The sequence below is a fragment of the Panthera tigris genome, chromosome B1 (genome assembly GCF_018350195.1).
Source record: "Panthera tigris isolate Pti1 chromosome B1, P.tigris_Pti1_mat1.1, whole genome shotgun sequence".
Lineage (NCBI taxonomy): Eukaryota > Metazoa > Chordata > Mammalia > Carnivora > Felidae > Panthera > Panthera tigris.
The window spans coordinates 122706294-122734040 of record NC_056663.1 but is presented as its reverse complement, the minus strand read 5'-3'; the positions used below and the strand labels follow the sequence as shown (position 1 = coordinate 122734040).

The 27747-nt window shown below is 37.1% G+C and overlaps 1 protein-coding gene, 1 long non-coding RNA gene and 1 pseudogene across 2 annotated transcripts in view; 2 read left to right on the top strand and 1 right to left on the bottom strand.

The window, feature by feature from the left end:
- Positions 1 to 20788, bottom strand: part of STPG2 (sperm tail PG-rich repeat containing 2) — a 614041-nt gene extending 593253 nt beyond the window's left edge. The window contains 5 exon segments of the mRNA XM_042984154.1: positions 875 to 1039; positions 4102 to 4230; positions 10979 to 11091; positions 20350 to 20496; positions 20622 to 20788. Coding sequence (XP_042840088.1) covers positions 875 to 1039; positions 4102 to 4230; positions 10979 to 11091; positions 20350 to 20458 — 516 coding nt within the window. The 5' untranslated portion in view covers positions 20459 to 20496; positions 20622 to 20788.
- LOC102948537 lies at positions 13252 to 13974 on the top strand (annotated as a pseudogene).
- Positions 20789 to 20907: 119 nt separating the features above from the next.
- LOC122237706 overlaps positions 20908 to 27747 on the top strand; it is a 30330-nt gene continuing 23490 nt past the window's right edge. Inside the window, exons 1-2 of the long non-coding RNA XR_006216316.1 lie at positions 20908 to 21020; positions 21214 to 21319. This is a non-coding gene — a long non-coding RNA (uncharacterized LOC122237706). The remainder of the gene's footprint in view (positions 21021 to 21213; positions 21320 to 27747) is intronic.

The following is a 27747-nucleotide window of genomic DNA, read 5'->3' as shown; positions in this document are numbered from 1 at the left end:
AAAGTATCTAAGACCCAAAATGCCCCAGTATAGCCACAAACCAAATGGTTTCTAAAGGTATTTGGCCCTAAGCCCAAAGATGGACACATATACAAACAAAAAACTATAGAGTATTGAGAGTAAGAGTCAAGCCAAATCTGAGAATACCCGTTCTTCACCCAAGGTGTCTCTCTCTTCAGCCTCTCCTCAAGTCTATGCTTAATTTTGGTCATTTTCCTCATAAGGATTATTCTTCCAGATTTCATAAAAGTATAAAAATACAGCAGGTCCAAAGCACTATGTACTTCAGTCTTGTAATTAAAGAAAAGTTCCTTACCTTTTTTAACAACCATTTGTGGAATAAATAATGATTACACTATCAGATTCAAATTCCTTTAGTATAAAAATTCTCATTTCCCTTTCAAATTCAGGAAAAGAATATCTATGTATCGCATATGATTATACATTGTAGCAGAGACTTCTAGTAAGTGAAACCTGTTTCCTCTTCTTCCTAGATATAGTTAGACTATATTTACCAGCCTCCTTGGAAGTTAAGTATGGCCATGTAACTGAACTTTAATACCCAGATTTGGCCACAAAATCCTCCCACTAGCAGTGTGATTTTCCCCTTCTGCCAGCTGGATACAGATGAACCGAAGCCCTTTGATGATGAAAGTAACAAATGGAATAAGCATGCCTCCCTGAATCTCTACATAGAGGAAAGTCTCTTGTCCACAAGGAACACTCATGTGAGTGAGGAAAAAAAGAATTTCCGTTAAGTTAAGCCACTGACATTTGAGGGTCTATTTATTACTGCAGTTAGTGTTACATTAACTAACAGATGCATAATTATAAACAATCTTCCAATTTTTAATAGGAAATGCATCATACTTACAAATTGAGGTTTATAGTATGCTGGACCTAGTGTGCTGTCACTAGCAGGTGGAAAATGTTTTATAATACTGCCATCCTCATTAATATCATATCCATATGATCATCCACAAGAAGGAATCGAAGGAACATCAACACTTCTGGAAACTGTAGGTGACCTTGAAAACTTCTGTAAGAAAAACATTTTCTGTTATTTGCTTGGAAGCAAGAGAAAGAATGAAGAACCAAATATTAAAATTACTAAAACGCAATTATTAAATATTGACTTAATAAGTTTCATAATATAAACCAAAAAGGTTTGTTCTATGGAAGTAATTTAAAGGAGTAAATTCAAGTTTTACCTAATCATATAAATTAAGATAATACATAATATTACTATTAAAGCCACCTTAAGAGGTAAGGAGTCCCTCTACCTTGGCTCAGTTATTTATCTTGCTTAGTAAATAAGTGTTTCTCATGCTTAGAATAGGCATTCACTCCTACAGTCACATTCTCAATCACCAGTTCCAAGAGGTTATTTACGCCATGCTATCATAACAGCTGCCAGGCAAAAATGAACTTCATGGTTTTTGTTTTTGTTTTTGTTTTTTACGTTTATTTATTTTTGGGACAGAGAGAGACAGAGCATGAACGGGGGAGGGGCAGAGAGAGAGGGAGACACAGAATCAGAAGCAGGCTCCAGGCTCCGAGCCATCAGCCCAGAGCCCGACGCGGAGCTCGAACTCACGGGCCGTGAGATCGTGACCTGAGCTGAAGTCGGACGCTCAACTGACTGAGCCACCCAGGCGCCCCTGAACTTCATAGTTTTGTGTAACATTTCCTGGCTTCATTCCTTCCCACTTCCCAGTTCCAGACTTATCTCCATATTACCTATGCCTTGTATAAATATCCTAATTATGCTGACTAGATAGCAAGGAAAAGGTCTATGACATAATACTAAATGGAAATAGAAAGTAGACTTGATGACTATAGGTACATACGATATATGAATTATACATAAGTATATATAGAAATATACATAAGTCATTTAATGATAAACTGAAAGGAGCTATGCAAAAATTAACAGAATTCTCAAAGTTAGAGCCAGAAGTTTTAGGGTGATTATCCTTTTTTCAAAATTTCCTTTAATGTAAATTTATAATTCCTGTAATATATATTTATAATTTAAATAAAAACAAAAAGAAGTAACATATAGTAGAAATACTAGTATAAAATATAGCAAATAAAATACTGGCACTTAAATGATTTAGTTATCTGGAAAATTACTTATTAAGAATATATTGATAGGGCACCTGGGAGGCTCAGTCAGCTAAGTGCCCAACTCTTGATTTTGGCTCAGGTCATGCATGATCTCGTGGTTCGAGGATTTGAGCACCACATTGGGCTCTGTACTGACAGTGACGACCCTGCTTAGGATTCTCTATCTCCCTCTCTCTCTCTCTCTGCCCCTCCCCTGCTGCCTCTCTCTCAAAACTAAATAAACATAATAAAAAAACTTTTTAAAGAATATATTGATCCTTTGTTGTTTCTGAATAAATAAATGCTATAGTTGAGTACATGCATGCCCAACAGACAATTATGTTATAAACATACTATCACTGGCAGAATTTTACTTTTTTTTTTTTATTGCTAGAGACAACTATTAAGTAGTTTCAGTGACACTTATGAGACTGATTATCAGGTTAAAACAGGAGGTATTGAATGGCTTCTGCTACTTTCAAAAATTATTTGCATAACGTCAAGACTTTCCAGAATATATCCCCTACCTCTTCCATCCTCTTCCTACTATTCTCCCTTATATCCTGTACTACAAATATTCCAAAGAACTTTGTTCTTTTCCAAACATACCTTGCCATTAAATACCTCAATGTCTTTATTCAGGTGGTTTTCTCTACCTGGAGTGTTTTTTCCCATTCTTCTTACCTATTTAGTGAATCATTCTTCAAGATCCAGTTCAACTGTGCTATGACTACTCCCTCCAAAAACTCTCTACGTTGGGCTACTAGTAGACATTTTATTATATGTTTATTAAAATAGCAACGCATCAACTGTTTTGTACTGAATTACATTCATTATTTCCCTATTAAAATATAGATCCCAGAGAGCAGTGATTTGTCTTCTATGTATTATCAGTGCCTATCATTATATCTAGTATTCATAGTCACTGAAAAAATGTCTGATATTAGTTTCAAATGCACAACACACTGATTGACAATTCTATACATTACACAATGCTCACCACAATAAGTACAGTTACCAAATGTCCCCATACAAAGTTATACAATGTTATTGACTATATTCCCTATGCTGTACTTTTCATCTCCATGATTTATTTATTTCATAACTGGAAGGATTCAAAAAAGAAGAGAAAGAAATTCCTAATGTGTCAGTTAAAAAGCATTCATAAGTCTGAAAAAAATGACTTACTACTTTTCAAAAGAAAATATCACACAGTGTCACAAAGAAAATGCAAAAGATTAATGTCTAATAAGACAAGTACTTCCTTCTTAAAAAGACAAAAAAAAACAAAAAAATGTATGATAAATCCTTACATAAGTAAATGAACATTTACTTTGTTCCCCCACACAAAATAGCTGATATTTAAATATACTTAAAGGGGCGCCTGGGTGGCTCAGTCAGTTAAGCGTCCGACTTCTGCTCAGGTCATGATCTCATAGTTGGTGAGTTCAAGCCCCGTGTTAGGCGCTGTGCTGACAGCTCAGAACCTGGAGCCTGCTTTGGCTTCTGTGTCTCCCTCTCTCTCTGCCCCTCCTCTGCTCATGCTCTGTCTCTGTCTCTCAAAAATAAGTAAATGTTAAAAAATTTTAATAAATAAATAAATATAAACCTTAACATCATTGTCATTGCACTGACATTATTCAACTGAATAGTTAGCCTTAAAATATGTTCCCCTAAACAAAGCTGATTAAAATTTAATTAATATGAGCTATGTGAAGGAGTTAGAGAAAGAGGAAAGACAACCACTCTAAATAAACCATGACCAAAATCTTCTAGATTATTTATTTTAAAGGGGTAGGACTTTGGTGTAAAAATTATTACAGAACACCAATGTACCTTTTCAAACATATCACCCGCTAGTCTCCTACACAAATTTTTTACTCCACTTACTATATAAAACATTAAATCTTTTCTATTTTAACTAAAAGAAATATCAGAAGCATAATTTAAAACAGAACATACTGATTGAAGATGCTCTTTAACCTGTAGTGCTTTTCTATTCATGATATCTGATGCTCCATGATAAAACTGATCATAGCTTGCTGGTCCTGGACTATCTGAAACAAACTTCTTAAAACGCTCCTCCCGGTTTTGTAGACTATGGCCTCCTTTTATATTATACTAAATTAGAGAGAAAAATATGAAATAATTTTAAAAAACATTTTATAATTAATACCTATTTGGTAAATTTTACATATTAATATGAACAAACAGTTTTAAAACCCAACCTGAGAAAGTTAAGCCTCTTAACTAAAGACATAGTTCTAGTAAAAGGGAATAACAAGAGAGGATGACAATTATAGTTTTAATTCTGACCTCAAACTAAAATTTACTGTACTTAGGACACTCTAAGAGAATACAAAACTCAGTTTTATAACAGGAATCAAGACAAAGGAATCTTCAAAGTTGTACAGCAGGAATAAAGAGTATGTACTAACAGGCCTCTGGAGAATATGCACCTCTGAAATGAGCTTAAAAAAACTGGTAATCAGGGGCACCTGAGTGGCTCAGTCGGTTAAGCGTCAGATTTCGGCTCAGGTCATGATCTCATGGTTCATGAGTTCGAGCCCTGTGTTGGGCTCTGGGCTGACAGCTCAGAGCCTGGACCCCGCTTCGGATTCTGTGTCTCCCTCTGTCTGCCCCTCTGCTGCTTGCATTCTGTCTCTTGCATTGTCTCAAAAATAAATAAACATTTAAAAAAAAATTTTTTTAAACTGGTATTCACACTGCAGGGAAAAATCAAACCTTCCAAGCTTGTTTAGGATTAATTATTTTCGTGAATTATTTTTTGGCTACATCTAGGGACGTTTATGTAGGCTTACTGGCAACAGCATGGGTTTTTGTTTGATTGATTGTTTTTTGTGTTTTTTAACAGCTTGGTTTTATCTCAAATTAGTTTTACACATTGTTTTTTGCAGAATAGGTACAGGGAGGAATCTCCCACAGCTCTCCATGCCACATGTCTGGATTCTCTGGAATCAGAAAATTATCAACTCGGTAATAGTCAGTGAATTCAGATAAAATTCCATCATATTAGTTTCAATTAACAGTCATAGTGTAATCATTTAAAAATGGTTCATAGTAATAGTGGCATTTGATTAATCAGATTTTTTTAAGTTATTCATTTACCAATACATACTCATGGTATATGTCAGTTGTTCATAATCACTATTAATTGAGTCTATCTCTAGTTTGCATCTTATTCAGCTGCTTTCAGTTTTTTTAACATTTTTTCATTTTTAAGAATGAGAGAGAGGATGAGTGGGGGAGAGGCAGATAGAGAGGAAGACATAGAGTCAGAAGCAGGCTCCAGGTTCTGAGCTGTCAGCACAGAGCCCCATGCGGGGCTCGAACTCACCTACCCCTAGATCATGACTTGAGCTGAAGTCAGATGCTTAACCAACTGAGCTACCCAAACACCCCTGAGCTTTTAAGAAATACACAAAAGAGGGGCACCTGGGTGGCTCAGTCAGTTAAGCCTCCAACTTCGGCTCAGATCATGAGCTCCCGGTTTGTGAGTTCCACCCCCGTGTCGGGCTCTGTGCTGACAGCTCAGAGCCTGGAGCCTGCTTCAGATTCTGTGTCTCCCTCTCTTCTACACCTCCCTTGCTCACCCTGTGTGTGTGTGTGTGTGTGTGTGTGTGTGTGTGTGTGTGTCTGTCTCTCTCAAAAATAAGTAAACACTTAAAAAATTAAAAAAAAAAAGAAATACACAAAAGACATCTTATGTTAAAAAAATGAATCAAAATTATATTTTTAGGTCACCAATTCACTACTTAATAACTGTTTTAATGAGATCATAATCCCTATGTTGAAAAGAGCTTGGACCTATAATGAAACGTAATGATTTTGCAAAAACATTAACAAGTTAGATAAAAAGTAAAATCATGTGAAAGGAGAACATCTCCTCAAAACTTAATTATTTGAAAGCCATTACTATAGTCTCTATGATCTTACATTTCACACTGCAGTTTGAATTTATATTGAACTTCAACAGAAGACAGTAAAATTAATCTGATTTTTTAACTGGTAGAAATTAACCAAGAATTTTTTTCCAATTATTCATATTTCATAATTACCAATTCTACTGACTTTACAAGAGTTTATAAAAGGAACTACATGTCAGATAAATAACGCAAAAATTATATTATGAGGTAACTATATATTTTATATGAAAATCTGTGAGAAAAATAGCCTTACTACTTCTTGGGTACTGTGCTTTTGTCTATATGCTATGGTTACTTGATGAATTACTATATTGCCACCAACCTCCCAACAATAAAGGAGGCAGAGTCTCATTTGAAAGGTGAGACCATGCACTGTATCACATACAATATCCTATCATTCAGCTCTAGTGAGATGTATTTCTCAGATCAAAAGTAAAACAGGGGGGCCTGGGAGACTCAGTCGGTTAAGCATCTGACTTCGCCTCAGGTCATGGTCTCACAATTCGTGGGTTCAAGCCCCGCATCGGGCTCTGTGCTGACAGCTCAGAACCTGCAGCCTGCTTCGGATTCTACGTGTGTCTCTCTCTCTCTCTTTGCCCCTCCCCCCTCACACTCTGTCTCTCTCTGTCTCTCAAAAATGAATAAACATTTAAAAAAAATTTTTTTTAAGTAAAACAATTTGGACATCTATTACTAGGCCTAGGTAGCAAGAAATATGAAATATAACTATTTATCTACATCCACAGAAGAGATCTCCACATCTAGAACCAACCTTACATAGCAAGAAACAAGATGGTATCTGCCATGCAGAGACAGGTCACAAACTAGAACAGAATTAGAACCAGGAAAACATAAGTGAAATCTGAAATGACCCTTTGGAGTGGGATTCATTCTAGGAAACAGGATCTGAACAGAATAAGGTATACAACTTAATAGGCTAATAAAATAAAATAAATTAAATTAAATTAAATTTCATTTGAAGTCTCCAAATAATATTTACTAAGTAATTGCTAATAGAAAGCAACATTTCAACCTATGCTTCCAAAATAAAAGTATTAAAATAAATTATTAATCACTTGCATTAATCTCTAATAAGATTATCCCTTTAATTATTATTCAGTATATTAATTATTTACAGAATTAGTATGCTAACTATGCCACATCACAAACGTATTTCCTAATTCAGTCATTTAAAATAATGAACTTTAGGGGCGCCTAGGTGGCTCAGTCGGTTAAGCGGCCGACTTCGGCTCAGGTCACGATCTCGCAGTCCGTGAGTTCGAGCCCCGCATCGGGCTCTGGGCTGATGGCTCAGAGCCTGGAGCCTGCTTCCGATTCTGTGTCTCCCGCTCTCTCTGACCCTCCCCCGTTCATGCTCTGTCTCTCTCTGTCTCAAAAATAAATAAACGTTAAAAAAAAAATTTTTAAATAATGAACTTTATGTTTTAAACTGTGATAAATTCACATTTCTTGAAGTTCTAAAAGTTCTGTAGGAATTTAGCCTAAAACTACCAAAAAAAAAAAAATTCAACAATTGAGTAAATAAGTCATAGTCATCTTTTAAATGAAGGAAATCAATCTTCTCTTGGCATTTGTTTATAGTTTTAAGAACAAAAATAGAGAATACTAGAACTTTTTTTTTTTTAGGTCAACTATTACATTAAAAAAATTACATTTTCTAATTCCTTATTCTTGAAATCCAAGAAATAAATTGGAATAAAATAAAGTCTGATCTAAATTGCATTTTGCATTATTTTACATGTGGAATTCACTAAAATCAGTATTAATAAAATATCCCAACACCCTCATATTTGTCATATTTAACAAGTTTGAAATCTATCTATTGTATATTTTATTCCATTCCCCTCTTCGAAGAGTGGAGTTACAGTCTTTATAAAGCACTACTGGTAGAACTAGCAAACCCATAGTACAAACCCATAATACACTGGCCATAGGCCATGGAGAGGAAATGGGAGTGACATTTCCAATTAACTGTAATGACCCACTACTATTTTTTTGCTTTTTGTCCTCTAGGCATTAGTATTCTAGAAGTTTTAAGAAACCAGGAAAGAGCCATAAATGTCCCACTGAATTGGAAGTTGAGACCATGCCTGGCCATTCCAGCTTCCTTATGCTAGAAAGCAGAAAACAAAATAAGGAAGTCAGTGTATTGGCTGAGGTGATTAACACTGGCCAGGACTGAAAAACAGGACTAATGAGGGGGCCACAGCACTGTGGTGGGAAGAACACAGAGACACACTTTGCAGAGCTTCCTCGAACTATAATGCCCAGTGAAAATGCTAAGAGCAAGTTTATTTAAAGATTTGAGAAGGAAGCCTGTGAACAGAGCACAGACTAGAACTAAAGACTGTAGTCACCACATCAAGCTAAAAACTCCACCAGATAAAGTCCCTGTTAAAGAGACAGGGAACACAGAATGAGTAATGGAAAAATCTTAAGCCACCTACAGCTTCATGATCAGTTACAGAAACTAACAGATCCCATTTGCATTTCCTTGCTTCCCACATCACTTTGTTTTCATTTTCCCCCTCTCTCTTTCCCTCTTCTGTTGTAAAATGGCAGCACTAATAATGGATAAAATTTATTGAATGCTACCTATAATCAAGCACTATTTTTAAATGCTTACTAACATTTAATTCTTAGAAAAATCCTACAAATTTAGTATCTCTGTTAAACAGATGAGGACACTAAAGCCCAGAGATTAAGTAGTGAAGATTAAGTCTTACAGTTAGTAAGTGGCAGAGACAGATTTCAAACATAGGTAGTCTAGGGGCACCTGGGCGGCTTATTGGTTAAGCGTCTCACATCAGCTCAGGTCATGATCTCGTGGTTTGTCAGTTCGAGCCCTGCAGCAGCTCTGTGCTGACAGCTGAGAGCCCGGAGCCTGCTTCAGATTCTGTGTCTCCCTCTCTATCTGCCCTTCCCCCTATCGTGCTCTGTCTCTCTGTTTCTTTCTCTCTAAAATGAATAAACATTAATTTTTTTTCAAAAAAAACAAAATGAAAAACAAATGTAGGCAGTCTAATTCCAGAGTTCACACTACTAACCACTTCTTTATAGTATCTCATGTTATATTTACTTATCATCTAATCTATAGGTTGCAGAATAATGGAAAAGGAATATGAAAAAACAAGAGTAAAAATGGCCTTAATGGGGCGCCTGGGTGGCGCAGTCGGTTAAGCGTCCGACTTCAGCCAGGTCACGATCTCGCGGTCCGTGAGTTTGAGCCCCGCGTCAGGCTCTGGGCTGATGGCTCGGAGCCTGGAGCCTGTTTCCGATTCTGTGTCTCCCTCTCTCTGTGACCTTCCCCCGTTCATGCTCTGTCTCTCTCTGTCTCAAAAATAAATAAACGTGTTAAAAAAAAAAAAAAAAAAAAAAAAAAAAAAAAATGGCCTTAATATAGAGATCCATTCAATAGTCACACTGTAATACCATCTCTGAATGCAATAGCTAGACACTAGTTTGGCTCCTTCAGAGAAGTTATACTTGAAAATTATACATAGGGGCGCCTGGGTGGCGCAGTCGGTTAAGCGTCCGACTTCAGCCAGGTCACCATCTCGCGGTCCGTGAGTTCGAGCCCCGCGTCGGGCTCTGGGCTGATGGCTCGGAGCCTGGAGCCTGTTTCCGATTCTGTGTCTCCCTCTCTCTCTGCCCCTCCCCCGTTCATGCTCTGTCTCTCTCTGTCCCAAAAATAAATTAAAAACGTTGAAAAAAAAAATTAAAAAAAAAAAAAAAGAAAATTATACATAAAATAATTTCATTTTTAAAATTATATGTATGGAAAGAATTGTGTGTATGTGTGGTGCACATTAGAACGAAGAGAACTGGACGGTCAAGGGGTAAAATGTAATGTAAATCTATTGTTTTCTATCTGTCCAGCAGATAGAAATCTTCCCTATACTTTGTGGTTTTAAAGGAGGTTCCAAACACAGGATCCTCTATCCCAGGAACCATTGGACCAATCAGGTTCTCCCTACTGGGAATTTTAACACTGAGTGGAGTCACACATAAAAAACAGACGGAGTTCTAGAATTAAGTTATCTAATGGCAGTTCCCTATTGCAGTTCTTACTTCTGACATACCTGGGATCGTCTTAGTCCTGTCCCTCCTTCAGACCTCACTGTTCAATTCATCCTTCAGGTCCATAAGCCACCCAAATACTCTTCCTATAAATATTATTGTAAATCCAGTATCTGTCTTAGAAATCTATTTTATTGCTTCCAACAAAAAAATCCTGATAGAATAGTTGCTATTATTAATTTAGGAAGTCTAATTCAACAATTAAGGCATCAATGACTGCACCTGGGCCTCCAACAGAGGAGCTAAAGATCTGCTGGGCTCAACAAGGAGTCATTATGTATGAATGCAAAATGTATGTGAAAAGGGTAAAAGATGATATTCATGATTATGAAGATATTGGAGTTACATCCATGGCTTCTGAACATGAATGGGTCATCAAAAATATTCTGGTCATAGACTCTTGAGACTGTATAGGTGCAAGATGAGACAATGGCAATACTATAGCTTAAGAGTATGACACAAAAACTAATTCTTTCACTCTACTGCCACCCTCCTTCTACAGATCTTGATCATTTACACAACTTTCACATACCATAATTCATTCAATAGTCTTATTCTCCCATTGAAGAGTCTCAAGAACCATGAAGCATATAACAATGTTTTATGTCTTATAGAATATATAGAATAATGGAGAACACCCAACCAGGCAATCAATATTAAACACATTTATTTTCTCTTATTCTAATAACAAAATATAGATTAAAAGGAGAAAGAAGATGATATGAAGGAAAAATAAAATATGATAAATGACATATTAGTCTATTAAAGGAAGAAAGCATGATTCTTATTAACTCAGACAATTATAACTATTACAAATTTACCTGTGCTTCTGAAACATTATAGTGTCCTGGACCTGGAACAGCTTTCTCAGTGTTAGAAGCAAAAGGAAAAGTACTGTCTCTGGCAGCCAAAGAAAGGAATGGTGCATAGCCACCTATAAAAGTAAAATCATATCACTGGCAGATAAGATAGGGTCCCAGTGACTTCACAGAAAAAGCATCCAAAATATATAAAATCATTTAGTAACTTCAGTTGTTGAGACTACATTTTCAGAACCAATGGGTGCCCTCAGAAGTTGTTGCATTTTTTAAAAAATCTGGTGTAACAGCAGAGTGTTTATTAATATATATTAAATAAAAGAACCTACAGAACTGGAATTCCTAAACAACAGAAAAAAATACTTAAAGAAATAAAAAACAAAAGTCCTTTTTCTTTTAGGTACATCTGGTTGAGGTGAAAATGTCAGTTATGCTTAGCTAATAAAATGTTTTTATCCACAGAAGACCAGTGTTTCATATTCTGGAATAGCACCTACTATTTGTAGAAAATAGCATATATAAAGTTGCAGAGACAGCTTAGATCGAAATAATTTAAAGTGAGTTTACAGCAAGTAATTAATAATGTCTCTTTACTTTGGTACATAGTTGGTACTTGGTAAATATTTCTTGATTACCTGACCTCAAATAAAGATTTACAAATCTAAGATACAAATTTCATTGGAACAAGTAATCATAAAATTAGACAAACTTAATAAATTTAGTAGACACACGTAGTCTGCTGAAAGATTTATAAAAAAATTTTAAGAAATGGAAAATGAGTATAGTGTAAGCAACACACATTAAAGAAGTGATGGAAGAGAATAGAGCAACTATCTTCAACAGGTAATAAAAGAATGAAAGTGAGGACTCATATTTGTGTGAATCTTAAACACTAAAGGAAGATGTACAATACTGTGAGAATACATGGTATTAATTAGTGTAGCTTAAAATCTTGTTAATCTTGATTAAGGAAAAATATTTTTAAAACAAGAAATAATGTGTTTATTTTAAAGCACACATTTATTAAAATGCAACTGAAATCAAGAATTATTTGTTATATCACTAAAGAAAAGCAGCAAACCATGAAAGAGAACAAGATACAAATTTCCTTCAAAACACACACATAAGCACACACAAACCAAGCCACAGATTATAAAAACATGAACAGTGCACACACCAGAAAATGTTCTTCCAAAAGGCAGAAAAACACGTCCCATAAACAGGAGGAAAATCACTGAAAAGAAACAGATCTATACGTGAGAAGATGGAATTAACACACAAGAACATTAAAGTATCTATTATAAATATTCTTCATATGTTCAACAAGATAGAAGAAAGATGAACATGATAAAGAGAGAAGATATAACAAGACCCAAATCAAACTTCTGAAATGAAAAGTACATTCATAGGATTAACAACAAATTTTCTTCTCAACATTTCTTCTCAATTCTTAATCTCTTTAAAAATAAAAAATTTAATGTTTTATTTTATTTTTGGAGAGAGAATGTGAGCAGAGGAGGGGCAGAGAGAAAGGGAGACACAGAATCCCAGCTGTCAGCACAGACCCTGATGGGGGGGCTCAAACCCAAGAATGTGAGATCATGACCTAAGCCAAAGTCAGATGCTCAACCCATCGAGCCACCAAGGTGCCCCTAAAAATAACCATTTAAAGCAAAAATAATTTGGAACTTTCCAGAACGCTCACTGAAAAGCGGAGAAGCGGCGGCTGCCCAGCTGTGCCCAGCAACACGTTCCTTCCCGCTCCCCCACACCAGCCTCGGCCCCCTCACCGGATGTAGAAAAAGGTAAAAGAAACTACTTACTATGATTTTTTGGGGGTCAAACTCAATGCCACCCAGGAAGAATCAAAAAAGGCTTACAGGAAATTGGCTTTAAAGTACAACCCTGACAAGAAGCCACATGAAAGAGAGAAGTTTAAACAGATTTCTCAAGCTTATGAAGTGCGCTCTGATGCGAAGAGAAGGGAATTATATGACAAAGGAGGAGAACAGGCAACTAAAGAACATGGAGCAGGTGGTGGTTTTGGCTCCCCCATGGACATCTTTGATATGTTTTTTGGAGGAGGAGGAAGGATGCAGAGAGAAAGGAGAGGTAAAAATGTTGTGCATCAGCTCTCTTATGTAACCTTAGAAGATTTATATAATGGTGCAACAAGAAAACTAGCTCTGCAAAAGAATGTGATTTGCAACAAATATGAAAGCCAAGGTGGTAAGAAAGGAGCGGTAGAATGTTGTCCCAATTGCCCAGGTACTGGAATGCAAATAAGAATTCATCAGATAGGACCTGGAATGGTTCAGCAAATTCAGTCTGTGTGCATGGAGTGCCAGGGCCATTGGGAACGGATCAGTCCTAAAGACAGATGTAAAAGCTGCAATGGAAGGAAGATAGTTTGAGAAAAGAAAATTCTAGAAGTTCATATTGACAAAGGCATGAAAGATGGCCAGAAGATAACATTCCATGATGAAGGAGACCAAGAACCTGGACTGGAACCAGGAGATATTATCATTGTTTTAGATCAGAAGGACCATGCTGTTTTTACTAGGCGAGGAGAGGATCTTTTCATGTGTATGCACATACAGCTGGTTGAAGCACTGTGCGGCTTTCAAAAGCCAATATCTACACTTGACAACAGAACCATTGTCATTACCTCTCATCCAGGTCAGATTGTCAAGCATGGAGATATCAAGTGTGTGCTGAATGAAGGCATGCCAATTTATCATAGACCATATGAAAAGCGTCGCTTAATCATCAAATTTAATGTAAACTTTCCTGAGAATGGCTTTCTCTCTCCTGATAAGCTCTCTTTGATGGAAAAACTCCTACCTGAGAAGAAGGAAGTAGAAGAGACTGATGAAATGGACCAGGTAGAACTGGTGGACTTTGATCCAAACCAGGAAAGATGGTGCCATTACAATGGAGAAACATATGAGGATGATGAACATCATCCTAGGGGAGCTGTTCAGTGTCAGACCTCTTAATGGGGCCAGTGAATAACACTGCTGGCATTTTATATGCAGTAGTGAACGAGTGAAGGACTATAATCATAGCTCACTACTTGCTATTGTTTTTGTTTTAATATTCAACTATAGTAGTGTTTTAAACGCTAAATGAATAAAAAATATAAAAGCTCTGAAAAAATTAAAAAATAAATAAATAAATAAATAAATAAATAAAGCAAAAATAATTTAAGTTACTGTGACATAGCATATATATAGAAGTAAAATATATGGCCACAATGGTACAAAAGATGAGATGGGAGAAATGGAAGCACACTGTTGTAAGATTCATATACTATATGTGAAGTGGTACAATATTATTTGAAGGTAGACTGTGATAGGTTAGAGATATATATTTAAGCCTCAGAGCAACCGCCACAAAATAAAGAAGTGTAGCTTGTAGGGGCACCTGGGTGACTCAGTCGGTTAAGTATCCGACTTTGGCTTAGGTCATAATCTCAGTTTCATGGGTTCGAGCCCCGTGTCAGGCTCTGTGCTGACACCTCAATGCCTGGAGCCTGCTTTGGATTCTGTGTCTCGCTCTCTCTCTGCCCCTCCTCTGCTTGTGCTCTCTCTCTCTCTCTCTCAAAAATAAATGTTTAAAAAGAAGAAGAAGTGTAGCTAGTAAAGCAATAGTGGAGATAAAAACAAAATTATTTAAAAAAAAATAAACTCATTCAACGAAGGTAGGGAAAAAAGAAAAGAGAAACAAAGAGCAGATGAGATAAATAGAAAACAAATACCAAGAGAATAAATATAAACACAACAATGTTGACAATTAAATTAAATAGAAAAGTTCTAAACACCCCAATTTAAAAGGCAGAGATTGCCAGCTGGATAAAAAAGCAAGACCTAACTCCATGCTGTCTACAGAAAACCCTCATAAAACATAAAGACATAAAGAAGTCATAAAACATAAAACATAAAAACATAAAAAAGTTAAAAATAAAATGGAAAATATATACCATACATCCATGAATCAAAGGAAGCTGGAGGGACTATATTAACATCAGAGCAGATTTTAGAACAAGGAAAACTACAGAGAGACGTTGCTTTCTGACAAAGGGGTCATTTCATCAACAGGATTTAATAATCTGTAAGAAACGCAAGGAAGTGATTGCCATAAAAATCAGAATAGTGCTTACCTGTAGGGGAGAGGAAAAGAGATATCATTGAAAGGGAAGTTTGGCAATGTTGTTTCTTGAGTATTCACTTTTTGTGCCATACTTTTTATGCAATTTTCTGCATAAGTATTTAATCTCACAAGTTTTTTTTTTTTTAATTTAGCTCCATGCAAACATAAGGTAATGTGAGATAGGTATGAAAACAAAAGCTAAGTTCAGACTAGTTCTGAGGCAGCTGTCCTAACACCATGGCAGAGATTCTAACTGAATCTACCTAAACAAGTGTGAAATTAATTGCAAAATATTGAAATTCATATAAAAATGGGAAAAAACACACAATAGCCCCACATATTGAAGAAAGCCAGTACTCATAAAATCTTCATGGAAGTTTTCCACAATTAATTATATAGAATCTTTAATCAATAGGCTAAAAGTTTGTATGAAATATTGAGCTCAAGTAAAACCACAAGAAAATTAAAATGTTTATACTAATTAGCTCCATGAAACAAAGGACTTTTCTGTTTTATTCATAACTATATACCTAATGTTTACATATACCTAATGTTTAACGTTTATAAGACAGGACTTTTAGTGCTAAAACCAGGACATTTCCATATAAATCAGGACGGCTGGTCTCCCTATCATAGCACCCTGCATATTAATCAATAAATATAGAATTCAATAGGTGATATTCTAAACTACACCATTACTCATTCATTCAACAGTGAACACTTTATTGTGTGCAGGGAGAGGCAGTGAGGGTACAATAACAAATAAATTAAATCCCTGGCCTCAAGAAGTAGGAAAGCCAGACAAATAAATAATTACACTACAAAGAGTGTTGCCAATAATTAAGATATAAAAATATAGAAGATTCTGGGGAATTAGGGCTGATGGAGTGTGAGATAACAGGTTTGATTTGTGACATAGATATATTGGCATATGAAGTGCCAATTATGAATGATAAACTGTCAGGTACAAAGAAGAAATTAGGAATATAGAAGAAGGAAAGATTTGAGAAGAAAGAAATAAGTTCAGTTTGGGAAATACGGAGTTTGAGGCACCAACAGCAGAATATAAATCAAACTGGCATGAAGCAATAAAAGTCAGTACGTTCTGAGAAATAAGGTGGGCAGCATGTGATTAAAGGACAAATTCTATAGCCACAGCTACAGCCACAAAACCAAAAGGTCATTCTTCACACAAAAGCAGTAACTCCTGACTCGATTTCAGCTCAGGTTATGATCCCAGGGTCGTGGGATCAAGCCCAGCTTTGGGTTCCATGCTGAGCATGCAGCCTGCTTAAAATTCTGTTTCTCTCTCTCTCTCTCTCTCCCTCCCTTCCTCCATCCATCCCTCTATCCCTCTCCTTATGTTCTCTCTCTCTCTCTCTCTCTCTCTAAAATAATAAATAAATGAATAAATAAATAAGCAAGCAAGCAATAACTAGATCTTTGAAACATACTCATCTTCAGGAACATCAACATATCCAGTAAATGTATACCTATTGTTTATTTAAACTTAAATACAGATTGCATTTCCTGAGGTGGTCTCCCTAAATTCTAATTGGCTAATAACTCATTATTGGTGGCATAAGCACATAGTTATAAGTACAAAACCATAAACAGCTCATGCTTCTGTGGCAAGTAAAGCTAACCACTCCTCCATCAAAGAAGAAATCTGGGAGCCAGTGTTACCCAGCTTAGATAACTGATATAGAACCAATATAGATAATTAATACACAGCTAATGTATGGTGCCCTTATTATATAAATCAGGTTCAAAAAGCAGTTAAATCCTCCTTAACACAATAATGCCAGGAGCAGTCACATTACTAAAAGAACTATGTTTTTATCATATTTTACTAGGGTGGTTGTCTCTGAGGAAAATTTGCTTTGATGAGACAAAATATGCTTCCTGCTTAGAGAAATGAGAGAAAATCAGGAATAGCTCTCACTAATCTGGAATTGGAATATCCATTATCTCTCCTATTCATGAAATCAGAGCAACTCAGTCCTGTCCCTTTTAGGCTGTAAAGCCTGGGTTGAAAGAGTCTTTCTGATTCAATAGCCAAAAGCTGGGGCAATGAAGTTTGCAGATTGGGGTGAAAAGAATTTCCTGAGGAAAATGTGAAGATAATACACAAGAGTGTTGACCAAGCAGGCTATGGTAAGAGGAAGGGTTAAAGAGAAGAAAGAAAGGTTAGGAATAAAGAGTATTTGCATCTTTCTTTTGAAGATCTAAGACTCTAAGATCTTCCACTCTTCTATGATTCAAGGTAACAAGTTATATAAAGTCCCAACATCTAATCTTCCTACATAATATTCTATAAAATCTACATGACCCTTAATTGAAATAACTGTGTATATTTCTGCATAGTCCAGTGCATTACCCCAGAGAGGTAAGGCAGAATAAACCTTGGAAAGGGGTAATAGCTCCTTTTTTTTTTTTAACATTTACTTATTTATTTTAAGGGGGGGAGGGAGAGGGAGAGGGAGAAGGAGAGGGAGAGGGAGAGGGAGAGGGAGAGGGAGAGGGAGAGGGAGAGGGAGAGGGAGAGGGAGAGGGAGAGGGAGGGGGGGAGAGAGAGAGAGAGAGAGAGAGAGAGAGAGAGAGAGAGAGAGAGAGAATCCCAAACAGGCTCCACGCTGTCAGTGCAGAGCCCAACCCAGGGCTCAATCCCATCTGTGAGATCATGACCTGAGCCAAAATCAAGAGTCAGATGCTTAACCAACTGAGTCACCCAGATGCCCCTATAATAGCTACTTTGAAATTATCCAGTACAGAAATGATATCTGTACCTTCTATTGATTATCAGCATGTGGTCACTGAGTATTGCTAAAACAGGGCTCAATAGGATGCAGCTGCTCGGAATTGCCAAGCATAGAATTTCTTAGTTTATTTTACAAGTCAGAAAGGCACAATTCTACAAAACAGTAAAGGAAGACCCTTGTTGCAACACCACACTTACTGCTAAGCAGAATTCACACAAGTCATGTAATGAGTTTTTAACTCTCCTATGTGTAGCTCATTAGACCATTTTTCTAACTTTATTCCAAGAATTATTGTTTATTTTTTTTAATTAAGCCTTTATGTGATATGCTATTGAGCTAAAAACTGAGAGGTACCAGTAAAGATCATGGTTACTGCCCCCCAAGAAGCTCACATTTTAGTGTGGCAGCCACATAAGTTAACAGATAATTAAGATACAGTATCAAAGTGCTATGAAGGAGACATTAAGGAGTCAAAGAATGCCCTGGAAATCGTAATCAGAGAACAATTTCATTTCACCTGAGTCTGAAAGAAAAAGCAGGACTCAGTCAAATGAAAAAGGAAGAAACAGCATAGTGGGCAAAGGTATCAGCAGCTGCAAAAGCATGCAGCTGAGTAAGCATGAATTTATAGAAAATGCAAAGTTGGACCTGCTGATATGTATACAGGTCAAGTGTTGGGTGTGGGGGCCTGGAGAGATAATGTGGGAGGCCAGGTCAGGGATGAGACCATGAAGAATCTTATGCACTACGTTAAGTACATCAGATTTTAACCTTAGTGTTAAAAGAACTTTTTTTTTATCAAATAACATAATTATATCTTAGAAAGATCACTTTAGCCATAAGAGAAAAGTTGGAGACTGAAATAAAGCAAAAAACAGCAATATTTTATTGGTTTAATTCAAAATAGAAATAATGAGGCCTGAACAAAGTCAAGGGCAGTCAAATGAAGAAAGGAGACTAACTTGAGAGACAATAAGAAGACAGAATCAATAGACCTTAATGAGCAATGGGTATGATCAGTCAGAGAAGAAGTCTAGAATAATTTCAAAGTTTAAAGTTTATGACTGATTGACAGGTAATTTTTCAAAGACGCTAGTAACGGTGGGGAAAATGATGAACTCAGATATGTGGAGCTTCAGATGTCACAGACCACCCATATAAAGATGTCCAAAAAATTAACAGCAGTAAGAAAGCCCTGAGATCAGAACGTTCATCTTAGAGATATAAATCACCTATATCTCTAAAGACTTTCTTCTGCAAGTCTTCAGAATCAGAATATGGATAGTTCAAGCTACGGATCTGAATGAGAAAGTATACATGAGAAAAGCAACCAGCAAAGGATGGAAAATACACCATATAAACATTTAAAAGCATTGAGAAAAATAAAAACCTTTAAAGAGGGCAATGGAGGATTGGTTGCCAAGGGGGGGGGGGGGGGGGGGGGGGAAGGGGAATGATTCCCTGATTCCGTGTGTAACAAATGTTTATTAGGTCCTAACCATGAATCAGGCACTGTTTAAAGAAAGTGTCAAAATAAGGATTGAAAAGCATCACAGGTATAAGTGTTTTGGGTGGTGGTTGGTAGCTAATATATTGCTAGGGAGTTAATGCTTAGAATAACTCCACTGTATTAAATACAGACATAGGCTCCAAGAAGACTGATACAGTATCAGATGCTGAAAAGTAGTAAAATTCAAAATTAAAGCAAGGACAAATGAGAAACCTGCACTCCACCCAAAGAAACCTAAATCAACCTAATATCCTAATCTGATCGGTCATATAGAGTAATGGATTCGTTTAAAAATATATAGTGCAACAACAGAGAAAATGCAGATTAACAAGGGAAAAACTACAGCTTGAATGGTAGTAAACTCCACAAAATCATCAGATTAGAAAAAAGCAGAAAGCAAATTAGAAATACTTGTTATGGGGGCTCCTGGCTGGCTCAGTTGGAAGAGCATGCAACTCTTGATCTCAGGGTCCTGAATTCCAGCCCCACGATGGGTGTAAAGGTGACTTTAAATCATATTGCTAAATAGAAATATAAAAGTGAAATCTTAGTAAATAAAGTATCTCTGCTTAATGGTAGCAAATGTGTGTCAGGCAGACAGGACTACAAGGAAAAGAAACAGTAGGCAGTAAGAAACACAGAATTTAGACTCACATAGTCATCAAGAGTCAGGAAATCAAAATCCCAGATCTAACGTGTACAATTTAAAGTTTGATGGAGACAACCATTGTACCATCATATGTCCTAGCCATACGATTACTGACTTTGTGAAATAAGACAAATGATTTTAGCAGTTACCGCCTATAAAATAAGGAGAGTATTTTCTCTGCCTAGTTCATGTTTTGTTATACTTATGAAGTGACACCATTATGTTTAACAGGCACACAGAAGCAGGGCAGGCCGAAAGTGAGGTGCCTGTCACAGAATGCTTGCCTTTCCCTACCTCTTACCTGTTGCCTGCCGCTTCAGGAAAGGTATCTGGTAGGACCCAGGACCCACATGCTCCTCAGTGCTGCCACCTTCAGACAATCTGAGCAAGCGGGGAGCCCGATCATACATAATTACAGGAGGGAGGGGCGGGGCGGGAGGAACTGCCTCTGAAAAGGGATAAAAACAAGGCGACTAGAGAAGGTGTGCAGTAAAAGGAAGGTTACGACAGTCTGTAGAGGGAACAGTAGAGCTTGAGTAAATGGACGAGCTGCCGTAGGGAGCTATCTCCCACCTGCTCATTGGGGTCAGATTTCCCCCAGGCCAAATTCTAGCCCCGTGGAGTGCGACCAGAGATAAGCTATCCCACACAAACATCTATCAGTTCACCAGGCGAGAGGTGAAGCGCTCCGCCAAGAAAGGAGATTAAGTACGCGCCACTCGGTGTGCTTCCGGCCTTCTCTCCGCCCCGGAAGTCTTTGGGAGAGAGAGGTTGAAGTGCTCCTCCAACTCCGCGGCCGAACTCTCCAAGCATGCGTACTGAGACGCGAGCCCCACCTCCCACAATCCTTCCCGTCGGAGCTCACCGCCTACTCAGCCGGAGGGTTGGGCGAACCTTGGATCTCCTTTTGAGGCGCCAAGTGTTTCAGGTTCTGGGCTTGTCGGGAAAACTCTGGAAAACACGTTAGACTAGGTTAGAGCTCACTTGACCATGATCCCTTTCCGCTGTAAACCAGTTAGGGCGTCTGGGAAAAGACTACCAAAAACTATGAAAGAAAAAACCATTCTCTCGAAGCAGAGCCTGGGTTCTGCACGCTCAGCCCCCACTCCCATTCCAAATACATTCGCACCCGCAGAGGGAAAACACCTCTGAGTTTACCACACAGATAATCCAAACAATGAAGAGATACTCAGGAAGTGGTGGTGAAAAGAAACGGTTGGAACCCAGGGAGGAAACGAAAAGCTCACCAACCGAAGCAATGCAAAGTTCAGGTAACTGAAAGCTGCTTTTGTTGTCACATGCCAGGCAAGGGCAACATTGACTCCTTACTCTTATTTGTAAAGCAAAGGCTTGAGAAAACAGTCCACCCTCTCTGAACCAATGAGTCGCTTAAGCTTAGGCAGAAAGAACCTGGCTTCTGCAGATGTGTTAAGAAATCTATGTCAGAATCCACCTTATAAGGTGTCTCAGGCTGGGTTTGGGGGTTTTTTGGTTTGTTTTTTGCTTTTTGTTTTTCGTTTTTCCCAGCAAGAATCCTTTCCAGATTCTAATCACCCTTAAAGGTTGAAATAAGTCCTGCCTTGACTACGCCTTGCCCCCAAATGAGACACAGAACTTTAATTTGTACCTACTACAAATTTTTACAGTATTTAGATTCTGTAGAGCACGATCTGATGTTCAATTCAGTGGGTCATTTAGTATGACAGTTGTTCCAGAAAGATCAGAATGCTCTCCATAAAAGGATAGATGCTTCCCAAGGATGTATCTGTAATACCTCTTTTTTTTTCCCCTACTCAGCTAGCTGAATAATTATTTACTTAAAAAAAAACATACTGGCATGTACTATAGGTTCAGTACTCTGCTGGACTCTGGGGATACAAAGATGCAGGAAAGTTCAGCCTCTGGGATTCTGTATGGAATGGAGTAGGGATGTGTATTAGCCATAATATGAGGTGATGAGATGTATAAAATCAGAAAAAGAAAATATTGCAGGTCTTTGGAAACCACCTCTCTCTAGTAAGAAGCTAGATACTGATCAGTGATCCTTTCTCACTGACTTCAGTTTTCTCCTTGCATGCTTACAGACTCCCTCATAGTTTTTTTAAAGTTATTTAAACCTTATTTTCCCAAGGTTCCACAGATACCCACTGAGATCTAGAATACACTTACTGTTAGATTTTATGATATAGTATGAAGAAAAAAGTCACAGAGGTAAAAAGAGAAAAACCTATATGCTTTGGAGGATAATCCAATAGTGCTTTTACATTAGCCTTCTATTGGTGGACATTCCTTAAGGACATCATTTTCCCTTGACCCAAACAAGAATCTAAACCCAGAAAGCAAATTCAATTTTAGGCCGTTTTTGCATAGACATGGTGCAGACTGGCAACCTCTTTCTGGCTGTTCATGTCTACCATCGCCTAGCTTACTCTTTCCTTGGACTGATTTGGGTTTGAGATTGGGAATGGAAGTGATAAAGCAGGGTTTATCTGCTTTCTGTCTAATTTGATTTTTGGCCAGTTGAGTCTAACCTAATTTAGACAAAAGGAGTTCTTCATAGAATCTATCCTAGCTCATTCACAGATCTCTAAAGGAGAGTTTGTGACCTTAAGGCCTTTGTACCAGCTAAGAATACAGTGTTTTTCTATCTTTCCTGCCTCCTCACTATACGTTAGTTCCTCAAGGACCTCATAGAAGGATAGCTGATCAATGGCACGACTCTAATGTTACTGGGTCTTGTGGCCAGATCCTATAAAATAACACACCTCTGTATCTAAATGCAGGTACAACCTCTACACTCTTTATAATTTTGTAATACTTGGAGTCTCTCAGAATCTACATTCTTAACATAGTCTTTCTTTAAAAACTTTTTAGTGTGAAAATCCTTCCTGTATTTCCTTGATCACTGTGGCTGTTCTCTCAACCTTTCCCAGCCATTATTTCCCTCTTATGGTTCAATAACAAAAATGATACACCATATTTCAGAACTGGAAGATCTTTTTAGAGCCTGGGTGGCTAAGTAGGTTAAACGTCCAACTCTTGATTTTGGCTCAGGTCAAGATCTGACAGTTTGTGAGTTCCAACACCGCATCAGACTCTGTGCTGACAGGCAGAGCCTCCTTGGGATTCTCTCCCTCTGTCTCTGCCCATCCATCCCCTGCTCATGAGCTCGCTCTCTCTCTCTCTCTCTCTCTCAAGAATAAGTAAATATTTTTTTAAACTTTTTAAAAAAAGAAAAATCATCTTTAATTGAGAACAGTAAATATTTTTCATTATCTCTCATTGTGGTAAATATTTCCTGAACAGTTTAGAATGAATATGCTACAGAAAAAAAGAAATATATTAACGCAGAATTATAATTGCATATAAGTTCAAAATAAAGAATTTGGCTCAGCATTTCTCAATTCCTGCAAAAATACTTTTAATGCTAATTTACTACCCTATACAACTATTTCTGTGGTGTTCATGAGAAATGGAACCTATATTTGAACTAAGATTTACTTGACTACAAAATCTGGAGACTTTTCATTCCTCCACATTGGCCACCACTAGAATAAACTTTAAGATGAAGCTTTATTAAATAAAGTTGATTCTTTATCAAATATGTTAACTGCAATGAAGAACTTCATAGTCACCAATTTTTCCTTATAACATTTTGAGGATTAAGTAGATAACAGGTCACATCTGGAGTATTGCATGAGGTGTGGGAATTCTGCCTTAAATAGTCTTAAATACCTTATAAATATTATCAAGCTGAGTTGAAACTGATTTCTTAAACCCATTATGACTTAGTTTTTCATTGTTTTGCTTTTTGTAAAAATAAAATTCAAATGATGATAATAAATCACTTAGCATGTATTATACAACTGAATGTATTTGTCAGTGTTATGAGAGGTCACGCTGTAAAATGGTATGCGTTCAGGTTAAAATGGTAAAAATTTTTATTTATATAATAAGCTGAAGCTTACAAAGTATATTTTATGTTCATTATTTTGTTTAATATAAATGTGTTTCTCTAAACTACAGACTTTGGGGGGAGGCACGGGGGGAGAGAGCACAAGCGGGGGAGGGCCAGAGAAAGAGGGGGACAGAGGATCCAGAAGTGGGCTCTGCCTTGACAGGCTGACAGCAGTGAGTCCAATGTGGGGCTGAATTCATGAACATCGAGATCATGACCTGAGCCAAAGTCAGCCACTCAACCAGCTGAGCCACCCAGGTGCCCCTAAACTGCAGACTTAATATGATTCTGAAATTACAACATTTCATGAAATATGTTTAAAAATTACAGCACGTTATCAGTGATCACCTGATTTTTTTCACTTACATTTATTGAGCACCTACTATGTGCTTGCACTGTGTGAAGAACCTTATATAAACAATCTAAATAATTTCTCATATAACTCTTGAGGTAGGTTCTATTAATATCTGTTAATATGGTGACAACCATTACATTTTTCACCCAATATCACATAGTTAATGGATAACAGAGCTAGATTTAAAGCCAGTCAGTTTGACTCTAGACCTGTTTTCATAGCCATTATGAGGGAAATGTCCCCAACTGTGCTCTACTATCACACGCAATAATTTTTTTCTCAATTCTTATTTGAGATTGGCTGTATGTTTATTTATTAATCTGAAAAAGGAAAGTCCAGAGATAGTTTTTCAGGAGTGATATAGTGGCTTCTTCATGGCAGGGAACCAGGATGCTCTATTATGCTGTTCCATATCTTGATGTGTGCCTCCCAGTCTGACATGAGCTCATGGTCTAAAAATTATTTGCTGGAGTTCCAACCATTATACGCAGCAGGAAGAAAAAATAAAAGTATACATCCCTCCCTTTCAAGGAGGCCTCCTAGAAGAAACGCAGAAAATATGTGCTTACATTTCACTGGCCCAAACTATGTCAACAGGCACATGTAGATATAAAAGAGACAGGGAAATGTAGCCTGTTTCTGGGTACCAGGTTGTATTTCTCAGGAGAAAGGAGTCAATGTAAAGAGAAACGCCTCAGTTTTTTCCACAATCACCCTCTTGGGGAACTTTCCCCTCCTTTGATGTCCATGGTACCCTATCTTCCAGGTTCTCATTATACTTTATTATAAGAGCACCTACTGTCTCCTCTAATTTTTGTTTTTCTCTCCTCTTTCTTTCTCTTCCATCCTTTTCTTTTTCCCTTGGTAATGCTCCATTCTCAAACTATGTATCCTCTTTGAGATTCATGCGTTTCAGGTGCCTGCTCAACATTTAAATATAAGTGATCCACCATCACTTCAAATATTCTCAAATCTTAACTCATTTTTTTCTCTGGAATGCCAGATCATCCTCCTAATCTCTTTTCTGTTCAGAAGAGCAGTATCTTCCCGTATATAAGCCTTAAACTACTTCTTAGACTACTTCTCTTTGTGCTCCCACATCCAAACAAGTGCCAGTTGTACTGTTTTCATCTCTGTGATCTTTCTGAAATCCACCCCTCACTGAATTCTCACTGTTATTTTGTTGATAGGCCCTCTTACTTATTTGTTGTATTCTAACATTTCAACTGGAATCCTTTTCTAATCTCTCTGTTGCAATTGATCCCACACATATAGTTAGATTAATCTTCCTAAATACAATTTTGAGAATGTCACTCTCATGCTCAAAACTCTCCTATTGCTATGACGTAAGCTTGGCATTGGGTGTTTCAGACAAGCCAGTCTACTTTCAATTTCTCTATCTTCCAGTATCCCCCATTCATACAAGTTACATATTCAACAAACCTTGCCCTTTTCATCTCTGTGCTTCTATTCAGGACTTTATCCCTGCCTGGAAATGCCCTTCCTTCATTTCTTACTATGAATGGTAAACTCTAGAGAACATCACTTTTTAATTACAACATTTAGATAGCACATTTTTTCTTTTTTTTTTTAATTTATACCCAAGTTAGTTAACATATAATAATAATTTCAGGAATAGAATTTAGTGATTCATCACTTACATATAACACCCAGTGCTCATCCCAACTTCTGTCCTCCTTAATGCCCCTCACCCTTTAGCCCTTCCACCTACCCAGCAACCCTCAGTTTTTTCTCTGTATTTAAGAGTCTCTTATGGTTTGTCTCCCTCTCTGTTTTTATATGATTTTTCCCTTGCCTTATGTTCATCTGTTTTGTATCTTAAATTCCACATATGAGTGAAATAATATGATTTGTCTTTCTCTGACTGACTTACTTTGTTTAGCATAATACACTGTAGTTCCATCCACATTGTTGCAATTGGCAATATTTTATTCTTTTTGATTGCCGAGTAATATTTCATTGTATGTGTGTATATATATATACATATACATATACATATATATGTATATGTATATATATATACCACGTCTTCTTTATCCATTCATCAGTTGATGGACATTTGGGCTCTTTCCATACTTTGGCTTTTGTCAGTAGTGCTGCTATAAACATGGGGGTGCATGTGCTCCTTCAAATCAGCACTCCTGTATCCTTTAGATAAATACCTAGTAGTGTAATTGCTGGTTCATAGGGTAATTCTATTTTTAATTTTTTTTTTAATTTATATCCAAATTAGCATAAAGTACAACAGTGATTTCAGGAGTAGATTCCTTAGTGCCCCTTACCCATTTAGCCCACCCCCTTCCCACAACCCCTCCAGTAACCCTCAGTTTGTTCTCCATATTTATGAGTCTCTCATGTTTTTGTCCCCTCCCTGTTTTTATATTATTTTTGCCTCCTTTCCCTTATGTTCATCTGTTCTGTGTCTTAAAGTCCTCATATGAGTGAAGTCATATGATATTTGTCTTTCTCTGACTAAGTTCACTTAGCATAATACCCTCCAGTTCCATCCACATAGTTGCAAATGGCAAGATTTCGTTCTTTTTGATTGCTGAGTAATACTCCATTGTATATATATACATCTTCTTTATCCATTAATCCATGGATGGAAATTTGGGCTCTTTCCATACTTTGGCTATTGTCTATAGCACCGCTATAAACATTGTGGTGCATGTGTCCCTTCAAAACAGCACACCTGTATCCCTTGGATAAATACCTAGTAATGCAATTGCTGGGTTGTAGGGTAGTTCTATTTTTAGTTTTTTGATTAACGTCCACACTGTTTTCCAGAGTGGCTGCACCAGCTTGCATTCCCATATTTTTAATTTTTTGAAGACCCTCCATACTGTTTTCTAGAGTGGCTGCACCAGTTTGCATTCCCACAAGCAGTGCAAAAGAGATCCTCTTTCTCCTCATCCTCACCAACATCTGTTGTTGCCTGAGTTGTTAATGTTAACCATTCTGACAGGTGTGAGGTGGTATCTCATTGTGGGTTTGATTTGTATTTCCCTGATGATGAGTGATGTTGAGCAGTTTTTCATGTGTCTGTTAGCCATCTGGATGTCTTCTTTGGAAAAGTGTCTATTCATGTCTTTTGCCCATTTCTTCACTGGATTATTTGCTTTTTGGGTGTTGAGTTTGATAAGTTCTTTATAGATTCTAGATACTAACCCTTTATCAGATATGTCATTTGCAAATATCTTCTCCCATTCCATCAGTTGTCTTTTAGTTTTGCTGATAGTTTCCTTCACTGTGCAGAAGCTTTTTATCTTAATGAGGTCCCAATAGTTCATTTTTGCTTTTGTTTCCCTTCCCTCTGGAGACATGTCAAGTAAGAAGTTGCTGTGGCCCAGGTCAAAGAGGTCATT